The following is an 18,830-nucleotide window of genomic DNA, read 5'->3' on the forward strand; positions in this document are numbered from 1 at the left end:
CACACAAAACACAAAACAGAGAGAGTTGAGAACATATAGATCCCACAAACCAATGAATCTTATTAATGAACAGATACAGTAAAGAAATTTACACTACCTTGTACCAACAAGAAGGCATGGCTTGAAGTTTCACCAGCTATATTGACTGCTTTCACCATGATGCTGGCAGAGTCCTCAGCGGTTACATCTCTAATAACCAACTCGCAAACATTGTCTTCAGGCCAGTACCAATATATCCGATCAGACCTCTCAATCTGCACACCATTTTTGAACCACTGACATTCAGGGTCTGGTTTCCCTACGACTCTAACACGAAAGTGGGCATCACTTCCCTGAGCTACTGTCTGACTTTGAATTCGCTCAAATATCTTGGGGGCCTCCATGCTTGGACTGAGCTCAACCCTGTCTGGTTTGAATGGTGGGATGGTGACTTTGCCTTCAGGAGGAAGTCCTTTCTTCTCTTCTTCAGGTATTTCTTTAGTCCAATGTAGGAGTTCTTCTTTTGTCTTTTTAAGCATTTCCTCATAGGCTTCATCCTTTTTCCGTGACTTAAGCTCCACAGCAGTGATGGCTTCATAATAGCCCTCTTCTGTCCTCCTCTTGAATTTACTGCGCAGCTCCTCAGACTCTTCTGACAGTTTCTCATGTGTGACTCTCTCAGCTCTTTTCAACTTCACCACCTCTTTGCTGGTTGGTTCAGCAGGTTTGTCTGTCTTCTGCACCTCAAAGAGAAGCTTACCTGGCTCTGTCACTGCAGGTTCATACTTGGGCTCTGGGGCCCTGCGTAGCACAGATCTGAAATCTTCTTTCTGCTGGATTTCGAGTTTAATTTTGTGTTCAATCACCCCTTCAGGATTTTCTGCAGTCACCTTCACTTCTCCAGTGTCATAGGATTTGCAGTCCACAATATCGAGGTAGTAGATCCCATCATAGCGGAGTCTGAATCTTTTGCTCTTGCGGATGAGCTGCCCGTTGAGATACCAGTTGACTTTGGGTTGTGGATAGCCGGTTACACGGCAGCGGAACCGTGCAGTTTCACCCTCCAGCACCCTTGCAGGCTCTGGGAGCAAAACAATCTCTGGCTTTTGTTTCTCTTTCTGATCCACTGTAACCCCAGCAAGGGCCCCTTCATGGGCCATTCTTTCTATCTCTTCAATGCGCTGCAGTCCCCTCCTGCCTTCTGGCAATTGAGATTCCTCCACTAGGCTTTTCTCATCCTTCACAATGAGAGTAGCTGATGTATGGTCAGTACCATATTTATTAGTTGCCCTGCAAGTGATGATTCCACTATCTCTAGGGTAGGCTACTCCAAAATCCAGGCTACAGTACCCAAATTCATTGATCATACGGAGCCTGTTGGCTGCCTCCAGGGGTTTGCCATCATGCAGCCACTCAACGACCATGGTTGGGTCCCCAATTGGTGTAAGCCTGCATTCAAAATGAGCAGGGCCAAACTGCCTAAGTCTCAGTGAAGTAAGTTTTTTCTTAAAAAATGGCTTTTGCTGTTTCTCTTTGTCATATAGGTCACCTTCCTCCCACTGCTCTTGACCATAACGCAAGTGGAGGGGCTCTAACTCAGGTGCGGCAATCTCCTTTGCTTTGTATGTTCCCCTTGGGATGATCAATTTCCTTTCTGGTTCAGGTTCTGCAAGTTCAACCTCAACATTTACTTTGCATCGAGTTGTGTCACGCCCAGCTTTATTGATAGCAGTGGCTGTATACCATGCAGCATCTTGCTTGACAGTGGATTCAATTTTAAGTGATGCTTCCCCTTTAGTTCCTTCAATCCTGAAATTTAATATATATACACTCATTATTCTTTTCCCCATTTATGGACTTCCCTATAATTAGATTCCTTTCTGGGAATTATTATGCAGACAACTTCTGGTAGAACCAAATATGTTGTTTAATGTATAATTATGCTTATTATGGCAGGGAAAAAAGACCAGTAAGTTCTGTGATTCCATTTCATTAGGTACTGCACAAATAAAAAGTAGCAGTTAATAGAAGTTTTGTCTGCCAAAAGACCCCATGACCAGAAAGCTGGCAGAGGTTTTCTACAATTCTGTTTTAAAAGTTTAAATTACATTTATGCAATATTAAGGTACAAAAGGATACAGAAAAGGGACCAGTTCCTGTAAGTTGCCTGTAAGGGCACTGTAAGGCCTGATCCACTGGTCAGAAGTCAGTAAACAGGCTCATAGCAGCTTCCACAGCCATAATTTTAGGCCAATGATTCTTAACCAGGGTGCCATGGCACTCTGGATTGCTGTGAAATCCTTTGAAGGATGCTGTGAGGTGTGAGGAGGTAAGCAGATAAGTGCTAGTGCATGCTCACACTGATTGTCCACCCACACTGCCTGGCCCCTCTGCAAGGACTTAGGCATTGTAATATACAAATTAGTTTTTGAAGTTGGGAACCACTGAATTCACAAAAGTTATGGAATGGGGCCCTGAGTGCACTGAAGGGGATCTCAAGTCCAAAAAGACTGAGAACCAATGGTTTAGGCCCTCCCACTGTGAGTGCTCAATCAGTTTTTTGCTTGGAAGTTAGGGGCATTCATCAAATGGTAAAAAATACCTTGTAGAATTGAAATGAATTTAGGAAGCACTTACTTTATCTTTGGATATTTATGAGGTACAATGATATCACTGTTCTTCAACCACACAATGTCAGGATTGGGGTTACCAGTAGCTTTCACTCCCATTTGGAGTTTAGAACCCTCCTTTACACTAACATTCTTCAGTCTTTCCACAAACTGTGGTCTCGCTATGTGTTCCTTAGCTGAAAGATCAAGGGAAGATTGTCAGAATAGGAAATTGAAACAACTGCTTTTAGGCTTGTAATTAAAGGCCTCTTTTCCTCTCCCCAAAGTATGTACAGAGTAAATACCTTCCACAGTTAGGGTCATGGAGATGGAAGCCTTGCCTGCCCTATTCTGAGCAATTACAGCCCATTCACCAGAATCAGCAGGCATAGCAGGTGAAATGATCAATGACTGTGTACCATCTTCCTTAATTACTATTTTATGAGTGTAGTCATTAACCACTTGTTGACCTGAAGAGAAAGAAAACAAAAACTTCACACTCAATTCTGTTTCCTAACACGCAAAAATATTCACAAGATTTTTTTTCTATATAATTCTCTTATAAAAATAGAGTTACCATTATGAAACCAGAAGGTTTCTGGCATAGGTCTGCCAACTACTTTTAAGTCGAATCTTGCCGTCTGCCCCTCCGCACATTTAAATGATGTGGGTTTCAATACAAAAACTGGCTTATATAATCTTTCCAGTTGCCCCTCATCTGCTTCCTCCAATCTGCGGGCTGGAGAACGAGAGGGAGAACTGCGTGCAGGAGAGCGGCTGGGGGAGCGGGGAGAAATCGATCTGAGGGGGAAATAAAGTTACATTGTAACAATGGCACTCAGGTCAAGTTAGAGCAGTACATGCATTTCACCTGTCACCCCTTGTATTGTTAGTTTTAAACATGTCTAAACTATTTACCTAACGGAAAAGTTAAGGTAAAATTATTATTTTATTAAAAGTTATATCAAGGCAAGCTGTGTAGTCTCAAATCATCTTCAAGTTATATACACTTACACAATATTTATTTTTCATATAAATTTGATACATGCATCTCATATAGTTTCTGTAATAATGCAGATATGTAAATATCACATATATGCCTCTGTGTATGTACATGAATTGTACATAGTATACTATTTATCTAAACTGGGTCATTTCTCTTCCTACTATTGAAATCCAGCCATCTTGGAATGGAAAACAAAAACTACTTAATAGCACAATGGTTAAGATTCCAAGGGAGAAAGGAAACCTTTTACTGAAATCACTGCACTTTAGAGAAAGGCTGAGGTCATAACTCCAATGCCTTGATCTGACATGTGGCAACTCTGGAATCACAACTGCGTTTACAAGGGTGAATGAACAAGAGAGTCCTACTTGTTGATTAGACATGAACACTTCTGACAGCATCTTGGTAGTAGACTGGCAACTTACAATACTGTAGCTGGGGCACAGTGATATTGCTAGATGCTGTGTGTTCATATCAGCATATTACATTATACCTACCGGTATCGTCTCATAACTTCTGGTGCCGGCATGTAACCTGGAGCTGCAGCCGGTGCAGTAGGCTCAACATAAAGCTTTGCTGAGCAAATGGCATTTCCTTTAACGTTACTAGCAAAGACAGTGTAAATTCCTTCATCTTCAGGCAACACAACAGGCAGACGCAGACTGGCTCTGCCATCGTGAAGTACTTCCATATGGTAGCGCTCTCCATGCTTAATGCGCTTACCATCTTTATACCATGCAATCTATACAGAAGAAACAGCATAACTTTGAGTGACCCCTCAGCAAAACAGAAGTAATGCAATTCATCATACAAGTGACCTGGAGCTTAGCTATCTTTTACTATTATTGCATGATTGTAGTTGACAAGTAATTGCAAAATATTTAACTTGAAATAAGTAAGAGTAAATTATAATTTTTGCAGTGCCATAGGAAATGATAATTTATATTCAGTGTGAAATACACCATTCTGATGTATAACAAAATGAAACAAAAAAAGACCAGATTTAATTCAATACTATGCTTTGTTATTCCATGGCAGAGATGCTTGAACAGTGCTAAGCAGCTCTTATTCACTGGTGAATTTAGTCTATTTTTTAATCCAGGACTTTTATACAAAACTAAATATTGGAAACTCAGCTTGGTAGGAAAACAAGCCTGAAAATATACACTGTTCTTTGAATCTGTTGCTTTCTACCTATGTAGGATAAGGAAGAAGTTTTTGGGACCCAAAAGTATCATGCATGATATATGTTTCCACATCATTACATGTGGTGTGATTCTAATAAAACTGCTCCATTAATAGATACCATTACAAAAAGTATCTTATGATTTATATTAGGGATACATATGCACATCTGAGTACCTTGGGCAATGGGTATCCAGTCATTTTACAGGTGAAAGTAACACCCATTCCCTCAAAGGTTCTGAAATTCTTTAATCTTAAATCAAATCCTGCTTCAGTGGCATCAGATTCAGCAACCTCAATCATCATCTCTTCGCCATCTTCTTCCAGGAGTTCTTCTAGAGTGGTCTTGATAATTCTGAGTTCAATTTCTTTGATAAGTCTTTCTTCAAAGGAAGAAATGTGAAATTCCTACATGCAAAAGAAGTACATTTAATTTGCTAATAGTAAGATACAGATATTGTAGAACAACTTATTTCTTGTGATTTTGAAACTAAGTAAAAAGATTTGAACTGTTCCTGCCAGAATTTAAAATGATTCTCAAATAATAAACCTACCTGATCTTCGACAAAAGTCCTGACCACTGTGGTATCTTTTGCCATTTTCTTCCTAATTAGTGCTTGTTCTTTTTCATATTCTTTTTCAAAGTCAGCATATGAAATAGCTGGGGCTACCTCAGCCACTTTTGGCTCTTGTACATATGCGGTTACTTGTGTTTGGTATATCATTTCTTGTTGGGATTTTATATAGGCCTCATAATCAGCTAGAAATTAAGAATAACAATGTTAATTCAGATAATTTTTATTTTCCCCGGCATTAAACTGAAGAGCAACCTGCAAAGATTAATTATGGTTGCATTGCAATAGATTTTCAGGTGATTAATGAAATAAATTGAGAATAATAACAGAGTGCACAACCTGTAATCTGTCAGAATCAATACAAGAGATAAAAATTCAAGCCTGTCTTGACTTAATAATTTATACATTTGAGGACTTGAGTTCTCAGACATGGATTACTTATAAAGAAAGAGCTAATTTCATTCATGCACCTTCATGCACCTTTGACTCTCAACAACCACTGGCAATTCTGGTACTTGATGAATGTTTATGTGGACAATTAGAAGGTCTAATTTAGTTTCCCATCTGTGACCCATCTCATTAATTGGCTTTCCTTTTCTTGCATCAATCTATGCTCATTCAACTTCCCATGTATAGTAAAGCTTTGTAGAGTAGATGCCCTGCCTCCCAGCTGTACTGCCCAAGCAGCTCCCACTTTGTGCATGTGTACACACACACACACACACACACACACACACACACACACACACACACACACACACACACACAGAGTCTCTTTACCTGGGATGGCCCACGCAGGGAGCACGTGACTCCCAACAGCCAATCACTTGTGTCCCCCCCGCTCTTCCTCCCCCCAACAAGCAGCCAGCCCAGGAAAGTAGAGGAAGAGCAAAAACCTGGACATTTGCTCTCATTTTAAAAACCCACCCAGACACGAGGACAGGGGGCCAAAAAAGAGGACATATCTGGGAAAACCCGGACGTATGGTAACCCTATTCCAGTATTCTATAGATTGATGTAGTTTGAGAACTGCTCCCAAACAGCACTGAGGATCTTGACCTCTCTTAGAAGAGTGACTTAAGAGAAGAACTACATTTTGAAAATGACTAACTGTTCAGAAAAAAAAGAGCTACATGAATAGCTCGCTGATTTTTAAGGCAGCCTGTGTTTCTTGTATTGCTCAAACTGGGTTGTCACAAATTAGCCCTTTTTAAAAACAACTTTAAGAAATTCCATAATTCTTTGTTCCAGTCACTGTGACTGTCTTGACTCCCTGCCACCCATTTTCCCTTCACATACCTTCTTCTAGTAAGGAGACCGATGCAGAAGCTTCTCCGTATTTATTGCGAATAACAATAGTGTATTCTCCGGCATCATCGGCAAAGGTCATGGAAATTTCAAGTTTGCATTCCCCGATTTCTCTTTTGTAACTCACTTTGTATCTTTAGAATACAAAAACACAAGCCCTCCATGATTCTGATTATCAAGCTCTTAATGTATTTATTTTAGGAATGATTTATAACTAATTACTTCTTACCAAAGAAAAAGGAGATTTTTCAGGCCAAGATTAGCTTTGTGTGACAGCAGAATAGTGTAGAAGTAAATGCACTACAAATGGAGCTCAGGTATGCCTTCTCCATGGGGCTTCTACTCTGTGGGGGTTAGACTAGATAACCTCTGAGGATGCTGCTAGCAATGTGATTCTATCCTTCAAACAGTTGAACATAGAGGCAAAAGACAAGGCTAAGGTCTTGAAAATGATCCATTACGTGATACAGTAATACCTTCCTAGTAGGGGCATCTACACATGTAGTTAATGTGATGTGATAAACTCTGGAGCTGTTTGCATCAGTCAAATTCTCTTGGGCACAGCATCTGCACGTGCACCTGGGGACAGCAGCTGTTTGAGCTGGGGTGGAGCAGCCCTGCGCTGGTAGCAGGCTCGGCGGGTGAGCCCTGGGCTCTGGGTGGTGGTATCAGGTGGCATCGGGGCTGGCTGGGGCACAAGAGTGCTGAAGTGCAGAGCTGTGTGGCAGCCAGCCCTTGTCACTGTCTACACATGTGTTTTGGAGGAATTAGTAACTGTTTTCTTTTTTGACAGTACTATCTTACAGTGGGATTAATTAATTTACTGTGCCCTAATACCGGTGCATGTGTAGACAGTGACACTTTACTACAGGGCTAATTAGTCAACTCCTCACTAAAGGACATGTGTAGATGTAACCAGTATCATGCTTTTTTACACATGGGATGTATATGTTGGGTAAGGACATTTCTATTATTTATCGTGGCACATTTCAAGAGAGTGTGTTAAATTGCTTTTTCACTGAATATTTCTTCACATTCTATAGATTTATCTCTGCAACCTTTAAAAAATACAAAAAAAATCTTTTAAAATGTTTGTGTAGATTTTTTACTTAACCTTGTATGCCTAACTGCTATTATAACCTTCAGCAAAGATATATATTGACATCCTTGCTTATGATGAACATTGTACTTTATGAGTACCAAGACAGCTTGATGGATGCTAAATGCATGATTTGTTCAGAAACAGGATGCTGCCTTAATTTTTTATGAAATTCCATTGAAGTTGATGGTATTACTCTTGAAATTAATGTAGCCCAGTATGGATAAGTGAATGTAGTGTGCATCAAGTCTGTGAAAGTGTCTTTTACTAACTGTAGTAAGAACAACGCTTATATAGTTCATAAATAGTACATTCATATAAATAATACCTGTAGCCAGTTGTGAGAGGAACTCCACCTTTTTTCCAGTAAACATGTGGCTTTGGGTTGCCCCCAACTTGGCACTCAAAAACGATTCTCCCACCTTCAATTAACCTCTGTACTATGGGTTTTGTTATGAAGAAAGGAGGCGCAGCTTCGCCAGACACTTCTTCTGCTGTGACAGTGGTATCTTCCATTACCACATCTTTTGTCTCCACATACCTGGAAGAAGATTCCAGTGACGATCAGTGAGCTGACATATAAGGCAATCATAAATAGAGTGGAAGGAAGTAATGGGAGGTCAGCTGAGAAAACTTTACCGTTTCTCTTCTCTTATGACTTTCTCAGAAATGGCTTCTCGGCTTTCAAGCTCCTCAGAAACTGCAAGGAAAACATGACACTATTGATGCTAAGAATTGTGAAAATGGTCAGAGAAGCAAGCTGGCAGAATAGGAGAAAAAGTAGTTTCACTGGCTGCTTAGCTTTAAGTGTCAGGTATTAACCACACTGAGACTGAAAATTAGGAGTCTGCATAGGACCATCTTTACCATCCTGTAATCCATTCCCAGGCATGTCTGACTGACAGTCTGTTAAATGAAGGAGAACCAACACCTCTTAGCCATTCAACATCTCTTTGCCTCTGGTCTGGTATACTACTCCTTTTTTATTGGTTGTTTCCTCTTAGTGTGGCAATTGGCAATCTGATGTCCCATATGTGGGGAATAGCCATAACGTGATTTGGGATTTGGAGTATATTATAAGGTTCCTTTGGTATGATGGGTTTAGATTGCCTTGCATTTTATGCAGTTATATTGCAGTTATACTGTGAACACCTCTCTCTCTCTTTTAGCATGAACAAGCACTTGCGGGACCTGTGTCAGGTTTAGGAAGCTGCATGTAAACTGCCTAAATCTGAGTGAGGAACCCTTCTGTACAAGCATTTGCTGCTTGCTGGAAAGAAGTGCAGCAGTAGAAGGTAAGTAAGTTAGGGGAGGGGAAGGGGCTGGCAGGATGATGGGGGAGGCTGGCTGGTATATGGCAAAAGGCTGCCTGGTCCAGTGGGGATAGCTGCAGGAAGGGGAGGGGGAAAATAGCTTAGTTTGGGTCAGGGAAGCGGAAGGGAGGGGGAGTGTAAGTGGAAAACAGTGCAGCTCCAGGGCTGTGGTAAGTGGTTGGGCTTTCTCAGCCTGGGGCTGTGCTGTGAACATGAACAGGCATTCACTAAGCCCAGTTAATCCTTGCTAGATCAGACCATTTTTAGGGCAAACTAAGCCCTATGAATGCTTGTACACTGGGGCATTTAGGTTGCCTTAACCTTCATTAGGGCGATCTAAATGTAATGCTTGTATGTACACTTTGGTGTTTGCCAATAGGTGTTCTGACTATTTAGTCCTATTTGGAATACATTTCAGGCCATTTGACAAAGGGTAGTGATTCTGACAGTAGAGGCTTAAATATTTCTCACTACTCTTTGAGAGCAGGGGGCCCCCAAAATAGTTGGAAGATGGGGAACATAAACACCCTACCTCTGAACAGACATCAGTTACACCACCATCTGTATGGTGAGGATGACAGACAGGGCAGGAAATCCTGAGTGAGAATAGGAGTGGTATACACCATTCACAAACACACAAACAGATAAGCCTACAATTTGTCTCGGTCACCACCATTTTTGAAAAGGCGAAGAGCCTAGATGTAATCGGCCTGAAGTTTTAACAGTCCTTGTGCCTTTTGTGGGTAAATCAAGATACATGCTTTGCTTTGAAGCTCTCAGGTACAGAGAAGCTGTACTGTATGTATATCATGAAGATGCATTTAACAACACTGTTTTGAAGATTAAGCAAACATTAGTATCCTCATTGTAACAAATATACTTACCCTGTACATGTAAGTGGCATGAAGTGCTGACACTTCCAGCTTCGTTGATGGCAGTGCAAGTAAATCTTCCACTGTCTTCTGCAAAGGCTTCACGAATCACAAGGCGAGCAACTCCTGCTTTAAAGGTAATCTGGAAGTCCATGGAGCTCTCGATATGGTAGTCTTCTCTGTACCAGGTCACAGTCGGCTCTGGATGGCCAGCAAGGCGGCATTCCAGAGTGACAGACTCTCCTTCAATCACGGTCATATTTTTCAGGCCCTGTACCACAAAAATACATTTCTGAAATTAGACTTGATATTCACTAGTACATAACTAACCTCAATGGCTAAAACACCCTTGGACTGAAAATTCAACAGAGCAGCAGTTTGTATATCAATATTTTGAGGAGAACAGGAGAAAGAGGCGCTGCCAAAGTATAGCATCTAAAAAGCTGGGAGCTGGGCTGTGAATGCAACTTTCCCCACGGATAAAATGGGACTTGGTCCTTTTCGTGTGTTGTAATGAGATTTTACTTATTCTGATATGGCAATGATCATTATGCAGTTGCAGAGATTTGCAACCCACAATAGACTCACTATGGTGAGAGGTGCAGTGTGATGCAAACTCCATGAAGTACAGGACAGAGAGGGTAAAATTGAGCAGATCTTACAAGGAATGAATTAGAAAATGGATACAAGTACTACACATAGCTATATCTGAATTACTTACTGAGACTAAAGTGGGGGGAGTAGCAGGGACTTCTTTCGGCTCGGGAATTCTAGCACCTTCCGTCACCTAGGACAGTTAAAGCAGAGTTTACTAACTATCCCACAAATCCAAAGACAAAATATCAGCATGCAAGATTTCTTGGTAAATAGTTTTTTGCTGTGCTGCTGTACTTCTCTATTTCTTTGCTCTGGGAAAGTGATGTTAATGATGTTATCAATGCTTGTGCACAACAGAAGATAGCCACAGGTCAGTAGGGATATGGTAAAAGGGTTGAGATGTGATGAAGAAAAATTAATAGGCTATTTTATAGTTTTTAAAATTCAAGACAGTTAAGATGATAGGAATTCATTTAATGACAAACCTTGGCTTCAGCTTCTCTCATTAATTCAATATGTTCTTCCCGTACCATCCTCACACCTGTCTCTCTTTTTGTCTCTATATCATAGCGACTCTTATAAATTTCAGCTCCTTCTCCAAAGGGAAATGGAGAAACCGCCTTCTCTACCACCATTTTAGCTTCAGGTGGTTTTACGTGAGGAGGTTTGACTGGTTTGGTGATCTTTTGAACGGAAGTTGCTGATAGCTCTTTTTCCAGAGTAGCTATAGCAGACCCTGCTATAGAAACCTAAACAACCCAAGAGAAAGAGAGTAATGGTTTTGTCATTCTTTTATTTTCCAAAAGATGAAGTATATATTTCTTAAGCCAACCCATTTGACAATCACATATTAACCTGTTACTTCTTTATTTTCTTCCTTGTAGACTTTAGAGAACGCGCACTTTAACAATACCACAAAGTAATGTATTTTTTGAAAAAATATATATATCTGTATGCAGACCTAGCCTTTTAAACTGTTTGAAAATATTCTATTTTATAGCGATAGAATTTTAGTGAAACAGCAATGAAACTCCTAATTGGAACATGCTGTGTGTTCTTTATGGGAACTTAGATTTTACTTAATCACTGGGATAAATATTTCAGTTGAATATACCTTGGAACTAATTATATAGCAGGCAATGATTAAAATATGTGAAGAGCTTTCAAAATGTTATTTTAAGAATAGCAAGTTTGGATAAAAAATACTCAGGAGGATTTTTTGGAGGGTAATTGTTATAAGGTCTTTAAATATACTTGAGCAAAGAGTACTGCATTGCTAAGATCCAGCTAAAGGGCTTTGACAGATTTAACTCTAAAATGCATTAAATCAAAGCATCGTTTGAAACTTGTAAAGGCTATCTGGATTAAAAAAGGAGTCAAATGATAGCAAGGAAAATGTAGCATGAATATACTTAAAAAAAACCACATGGCTTTAATGGGGCCTTACAATATAGTTTAGATTATGGAGCTAAAACGTGTTAATTCTTAAATTCTTATAGTACGCAGTAAAACTACAAACAAAAAATTACTATTGCACATGATGTATTATTTGGTTACTGAATATTGTGAATATATATAGGAATATTTCTGTCCTTTAGACAAAGGAATTGTATGCAGATAGGTAGTATTATATTGTAGAGTATTCAAGTTGCATTTTAATTATATGTGAGGGGCAGGGATTTTTTTGGGATGGTATCTTTTATTGGACCAACTGCATGCTTGGGATAAAGTTAGATAAACTTCTGAATGCAAGGCATTCAAAATGAGAGACTGTATTAAAAAAAGATTTGCATTCCAGCAGGATTTCACCGATAAAGTGAACATCTTTTATTGCATGAATATACATTTTTTACTATTATATTTTATTTATGACTATAATGTAATTCAGGTGATTGCAAATTCAGTGCCTCCTCCCTGCAAGAGTAGCTTAGTATATGGCAGTGGAAGGGAAAAGGAGCAAACAGGGAAAGACTCAAGGGTGACATAATTTAAGTAACCTTGCTGTTTGCCTGCCATATTAGTTCTCCACTTCTTACCTCATATGTATGGTCTGGTTTAGGAACAGAAATTTTAGACACTGTAAAATGAGGACTTGCTGTACGGGGACGTGGCTGTTGCACACGGAGTGTTTTTTCAGCTGCAGTTTCTGCTGTTCTTTTAATCTATATTAATCAATAAAACATTTGTTGAGTATGTGATGATCACAAACTGAAAACTAAGTGGTTTCATTTAAAATAAAAGCTATGAAAAAAGATTGCAGTGTAAACTGAATCTAACCTGTGTTGTTACTTGCACTCCCATTTTTTCAGCAGCTGAAATGTGCTTTTCAGTAGGAATGTGTACTGCCTCCGTTTTGACTTCTTTAGTAACAACACGACGTTCTGCGGGCACCTCTGCAACATGTTCTGTTACAGCACGTTCTGTTACAGCACGTTCTTTTACAGCACGTTCTTTATAGCCGTATTCCACTGCTGCCCGTTCAGCATAAGCTTCTTCAGCATGCTCTACTTCCCAAGGCTCTCTGACACGGGCCAGATCAACTGCGGCCACAACGGTAGCAACAGCTTCAGCCTTTTTGCCAACTCCAACCTGAAGATAAGATTTACAGAATTCAGGCATGTGCCCATGCTGATGACAGAGATGTGTATATCTGGCAAACACACACGTGTGTATGTGTAGTGCATAGTACATACACAATACTGAGAGACAGAGGAAATATTCATACAGAGTATAACAGATAAAATATTAAATATCTATTCACTTGACTATTTTGTAGTCAGTAGATGTAAATACTGAATTTTATACTGAATATATGTATATATACTGTAAACATGCCTATATAGACATGCACAAGGCCACATTTATAGTATGTATGAGGTGGATACAAATCTAGTAACAAAATTTATAGTCATAGTTTCTATCAACTGCATATAATCTATGTTAGACCTTAATAAGAGAAACAGTGGGCACGTCTACACGTGACACTACGTTGCCATAGCAATGTGCTATGGCAACGTAACGTCTGTAGGCAAAATCTGTGGCACTGCAGCTACGCTACTGTAGCAATGCACTCCCTCATTATAACACATTGCTACGGTGACGCAATGACTAAAAATAACCGTGCATGGTGTACGCAGTGCAGTAACTATGACACCATAGCAGCACATGTAGATGCACCCAGTGTGTATGTGTTGGATGTACACATACAATATAATGACCCAGTTGTGTGTAAAGAAGAATATAACTCTAATGTCAGTGCAACAAAAAGGTTAATCTATTTTAAGTCTTAGTAGGGAGGGAAAAATGACAGTTTGGATAAAAGGGAAACAATGCTTTTGTGTCAGGAGATGATTAGTTTTTAACTACCTGATCCATAACTGATTGTATATTGGATATCATTGTTTTTTCAGCATCTTCAATATTCTAACCTCTGGCCCAGGTTATAGAGGAGATATTAGACTAGAAACTGCTGCTGTTTCTTAAGTATTGTAATTTAGCTGGATATGGTTAACAGTAAAACAAGATTTGAAAATGGAATGGTTGTAAATGATAAATTACTTAAAATATTTCACACCCTGAAGCACTAGCTCTAAAATATGCCAAAGAGAAATTGTCTGTAAAATCTTGTTTTATGACAGAGAAGAAAGCTTTGGGCTCTATGGCCTATTTTATTCAGTACTGGTACTAACTCCCAAGCAGTTGATTATCTTGAATTTGGCCACAAGTTTACAGCTTCTGCTAAAGGATTATAGATTTTCTGCACACTAAATCACTAGTATATGCTTTATGTAATCATATAGGTTAACCAAAAGTATTTCATCACCTTTTTTTTAAAACTACCAGTGATGGTAATTAATTACACTAAGAAAAAAATAGGTACATCCTGTAGCTCACAGTCATGCTGCTATCCCATCAAAGTCAGGAAAGAGAAGAGTGCTAACAAACCATAATCTTGGGCGTGTCTATATAAGATGCTTTATTGCAAAGTAAACTGTCAGCATCCACATATGCACACCATTTACTGTGCAGTAAATTAGTCTACTGTGTTACAGCTACTATCTGTAAATACAGGTAGTAAACTAACTGTGCAGTATCTACTGTGCAGTAGCATATGTGTAGAAACTGAACAGGAGCAAATTTGCTCCTGGTCAGCCCCAACACTAAGGGGTCACAAGGGATGGGGAACTCCCCCAGGCCTGGTGCTACTCAGGTCTCAGCTCCCAGAAGCTGAGAGCCAAGCAGTGCCTGCATGGGGTAGCTCTCTGTGCCACCCTGTCCCAGCACTGCTCAGCTCCTGCCTTCACACAGGATCCAGGAACTAAGTAGCACTGGGACTTGAGAGCTGCCTGCTTCCCTGCACAGCCCAGGGCTGGCCAAGGACTGTTCCTGCACAGCCCACAGCTGGTTGGGAGGTACCCCAGAAGGGGGACAGTTCCTGGCCAGCTCTGGGCTGCTTGGGGAAATCCCTGTGCAGCCCCGAGCTGGCTGAGAGCTACCCCAGAAATGGAACAGCTCTCAGCCAGCCCTGGCCTGCACAGAGAACCCCTGATGGGCACAGGGCTTGTCCCCATGAGCACGAGGCCAGGACAGTTCTGCAGTGCCAGCTGTCTCCCAGCTGTATGCACATCAAGACCACTCCTGATGTATATGGAGTAAAAAGAAAGCTGCTGCTGCAGCTGGCAGATCTCTCCTGCCCCCGTGAACCTGGGGACTGGCCCCATGCTTCTTTCCAGCCCGGAGCTAACATCCTGGAGAGACCCTGGAGCTCCCCCTGGCTGCTACAGGGGGCCAGAGTAGGGTAGGAACAGCCCTGTACTGGGCTGCTCCTGTTGGGAACAAATCTGCTGCCAACAGGGAACACATGTAGATGTGCTCTCAGGGAAGGCTTACTGCGCAGTATTTTACTGTACAGTAAGCCTTTATAGCATTAATAGCAAATGTAGATGTTCCCCCTTATTATCACAGTCTGATAGGAATATAACAGGAAGAAATGAATTATTTGCAAAGTATGTTTTATAGAAATTGAAAAAAGAAATACTCTAATGAAGAAAGCTTATCTGGTCTAATAGCCATAACATTGCAGAGAAGTTTCATATATTAACAAAAGGATTTGGGAGTGGGAAAATTTGTACAAGTACCAGCTTAAAGTCATTTGCTGAGTTCAGGCTTTCAATAACAGCCATATATGTGAGAAGCAAAAATTTTTGTGGATGACATCTTTTGTTAGATGACTTGAGTAGTTCAATAGATTGCAAGTTGTCCAATCAAAGATATCACCCACAAAAATTCTTGCATCTAGCATATTTCCTGGACCATCATGGCTACAACATCACTTTAAAACAACCATGTTTGTACCATTGAAAGGTATTTTTCCTAAATAGATGTGCCATTAAGGTTCTAGAGAGACTGAAATCCATTACCTCAACCGCTACTTGACAGTCATCCCAATTAAGTAGGCATATTATGAGCAAGGAATCTGAGAGGATTCTAGAGTAGATAAGTGGCTGCTAAATGATGGGTTGGAGATAAAGTAAGTTGTTACTGAACATTTCACATCTGCAACAACTCTATTCACCTGATCACGAGCTAGATGTATATGTTTTCTCTTGGTGGCAATTTCTTCTCTAGTTGTTGATACTGTGACTGGTTCTTTGGGTTTATCAGTGGCAATTATTGTTGGCACAATAGTAGTTTTCTCAGCTTCATGTCTTATCTGATTATTACAGCAGAAAAAGTTTCAATGATATATGATCTCAAACAAAAGATAGGTGAACAAAGGGAAAGGATGCTGGAATGGGAATGGGGACAGAAGACTGATGTTTTAGATCCTAGCTGCACAGCTGACGCATAATGATTGTATTAGGTGGCTATTGATGAGTATTGTTACATCCTGAAACCTATTAAAATCAAATCCATTATTTATAGAAGAAGTTAAAACTAGGAAAATAATAATGGTCAGTCAGAAGAGAATTGTGGTTGTTTTATTAATGCAAACTATTAGGAATGAAGGATGAAGTGGGTAGAACATGTTTTAGTTAATAGAAGTTATAAAAAGGTATAGCTTGAATATTTTTAGGAAAAAATGGAAAATGTATAAATATTTAGTGTCTGCTGAGGGGAATATGTAGTTTATGAGGAGGATGTGATAAGAGAGCAAATATCATATTGGTAAATATACTATTCACCTTTTCATGAGTTACACGCACTTGTTCTTGTTTGGTAGCAACTCCTTCTCTAGTTTTCAGTATAACTGGTTCTTTTGGTTTATCAGCAGTAATTACTACCTTTGGTACAGAAGGTTTCACAGTTTCCTTTCTTATCTGTTTTTATAGTAAAAAAAAAATCAATTATATATGCTTTCAAAATTATGGGATTTTCAGATGTTGAAATGTATTCAGGCAAAAGAGGGGAAAATGATGAAATATCACTTATACAGTGGAATAACCATTATGGTCAGATTCTAGCTGGTCTTGCATGAACAAATTACTTCAACAAAGTTGGATTACATGGAATATACAGTGTATGAGGAGATTTTGGTTTTCTATTAGTTCTACTGTATTCTGATTGAAACTCTGGTTAGCAGCTGAATAAAAACAAGTATTTCTGTGATCAAACTCACTTCTGCAAGCTGATGGGACTACTTACAAAAATGCTAGTAATAGTTCTAGAATGAGGTCTGGTATAAACAATCTGTCCTTAATACAAAATTTCTAGTCAACCTCACTGGATCAAACTTCACATGCTAATGAGTATTAGTTAACCCTGAGTGCTACTTTGATGAAACCATTATATTTTTTACCAAAAGTCCACTTTACTACAAATGGCACAAGTCATAATAAACGTCAAATGAAAATGATGCACATGCTAGTAATAAAAGCCATAACACTGAAAGAAATACAGAGGACCAGGTTTTATAGTTCCTAAGTAGTCAGACTTCCTATTGAAATCTACTGGAATTTTGCTCACAATGGAAGTACTGGGCCTCTGTCTGGAACAGTTTCTTTATAAAATATTTCTACTTCTGAAGAAATTATTTCTTTTGCTCTAATAAAAGCAAAGTGAAAATGCATATGGAGTATTTGATGATGAAATAAATAGTAGGGATAACAATAATTTATCCATCTTTAATGGCTGTATTCACCTTTTCACGAGTGACAAGAACTTGCTCTCGAGCTGAAATTTCTTCTCTAGCTCTTGATACTTTTTCTTCTTCTTTGGCTTTCTCAGTGACAATAACCACCTTGGGTATAGGAGTTTTCTCTGGTTCCTTTCTTATCTGATTTTTATCGAAACAAACAATATAAAGGTTTTAATTGCATATTGTATCAAATACTAATCACATGACTCTTCTATAAAATTGGTAATGAAATTGGAATAATTGGAATCAAGAAGATGGGAAAGGAGGTTAAACTCCACTAGGGATTCTTGTAGAAAGAAATGATTATGGCTTGCACTATTTGCAACCTATATTAGCTGTTCTTATTAGTATCACTGTTGCCTGATACTTAAAGGAAAACACTTGATTCTCAAACTATAAATTTCCAAAATCTGGTAACAATGATAGCAACTGTCTTTTATTCAATTAACATACAGTTAGAAAAATAAAAATACAAATGCTTTATTCCATAGTCTAGGTTCTTACTAAAGAGCAGTAAGAATAAAAAACTGGGTTAGGAAAAACTGTTCTGTGAGGGAAATTCAGGATTCTGAATGCAAGTTTTTGGTAAATTTCACTTTGTCCAGTAGTTATATATGAATATACACAATTGTACCTCCCTAAGTAATGGTAGGTTTGTGATTTCTTTTCTTCAGTGCTCTAAAACCACATTACTCTTTACTCTCTCCAAATAATTTCCACTTAGTATTGATTTCATGTTTAGATTTTACCTATCCTTAGCACTGGATTTAGCTAAAGGATCTACCTATCCTTTAGCACATTCTCTAAGGATAGGTAGAATCTAAATGCTGACCACAGCATTAGACTGCTTAAACTCCTCCTACTTGGTTGAGGAACAATCTTGGCTGGTAGTATTGGTTTGAAAATCAGAGAGTGGTAGAACTCAGAGACACCATTTCTCAGAAAGGAGGAGGAGCTTACTTAACATCATATGCGACTCCTTGGAATCATTTGCAGCTAGAATGATGTAACACAAATAGCCCTGATCCTGCCAGTACTTATAGACATTGCTAATTTTATTCAGGTGAATAACTACTGACTTAAGAATCTACTGAATAACTTGGTCCTTGGGCCTGCACTGTTCAACATCTTCATCAGTGACTTGGATGA

The 18,830-nt window shown here is 39.3% G+C and overlaps 1 protein-coding gene across 1 annotated transcript in view; it reads right to left on the bottom strand.

Annotated features, from left to right (window-relative positions):
* The window catches only part of TTN (titin), a 312,981-nt gene that overhangs the window by 280,094 nt on the left and 14,057 nt on the right, over positions 1-18,830 (bottom strand). Inside the window, exons 10-27 of the mRNA XM_019522860.1 lie at positions 17,685-17,819; positions 16,729-16,863; positions 16,119-16,256; positions 12,821-13,132; positions 12,580-12,705; positions 11,029-11,292; positions 10,668-10,733; positions 9,959-10,217; positions 8,401-8,461; positions 8,090-8,302; positions 6,654-6,796; positions 5,334-5,539; positions 4,957-5,187; positions 4,092-4,336; positions 3,166-3,389; positions 2,894-3,058; positions 2,617-2,785; positions 98-1,788 (exon numbers count right to left, since the gene is read on the bottom strand). Of these exons, the coding sequence (XP_019378405.1) occupies positions 98-1,788; positions 2,617-2,785; positions 2,894-3,058; positions 3,166-3,389; positions 4,092-4,336; positions 4,957-5,187; positions 5,334-5,539; positions 6,654-6,796; positions 8,090-8,302; positions 8,401-8,461; positions 9,959-10,217; positions 10,668-10,733; positions 11,029-11,292; positions 12,580-12,705; positions 12,821-13,132; positions 16,119-16,256; positions 16,729-16,863; positions 17,685-17,819 (4,783 nt within the window). The remainder of the gene's footprint in view (positions 1-97; positions 1,789-2,616; positions 2,786-2,893; positions 3,059-3,165; positions 3,390-4,091; positions 4,337-4,956; positions 5,188-5,333; positions 5,540-6,653; positions 6,797-8,089; positions 8,303-8,400; positions 8,462-9,958; positions 10,218-10,667; positions 10,734-11,028; positions 11,293-12,579; positions 12,706-12,820; positions 13,133-16,118; positions 16,257-16,728; positions 16,864-17,684; positions 17,820-18,830) is intronic.

Source organism: Gavialis gangeticus, unplaced genomic scaffold, assembly GCF_001723915.1.
Source record: "Gavialis gangeticus isolate Ggan-Ray unplaced genomic scaffold, GavGan_comp1, whole genome shotgun sequence".
Classification (NCBI taxonomy): Eukaryota; Metazoa; Chordata; order Crocodylia; family Gavialidae; genus Gavialis; species Gavialis gangeticus.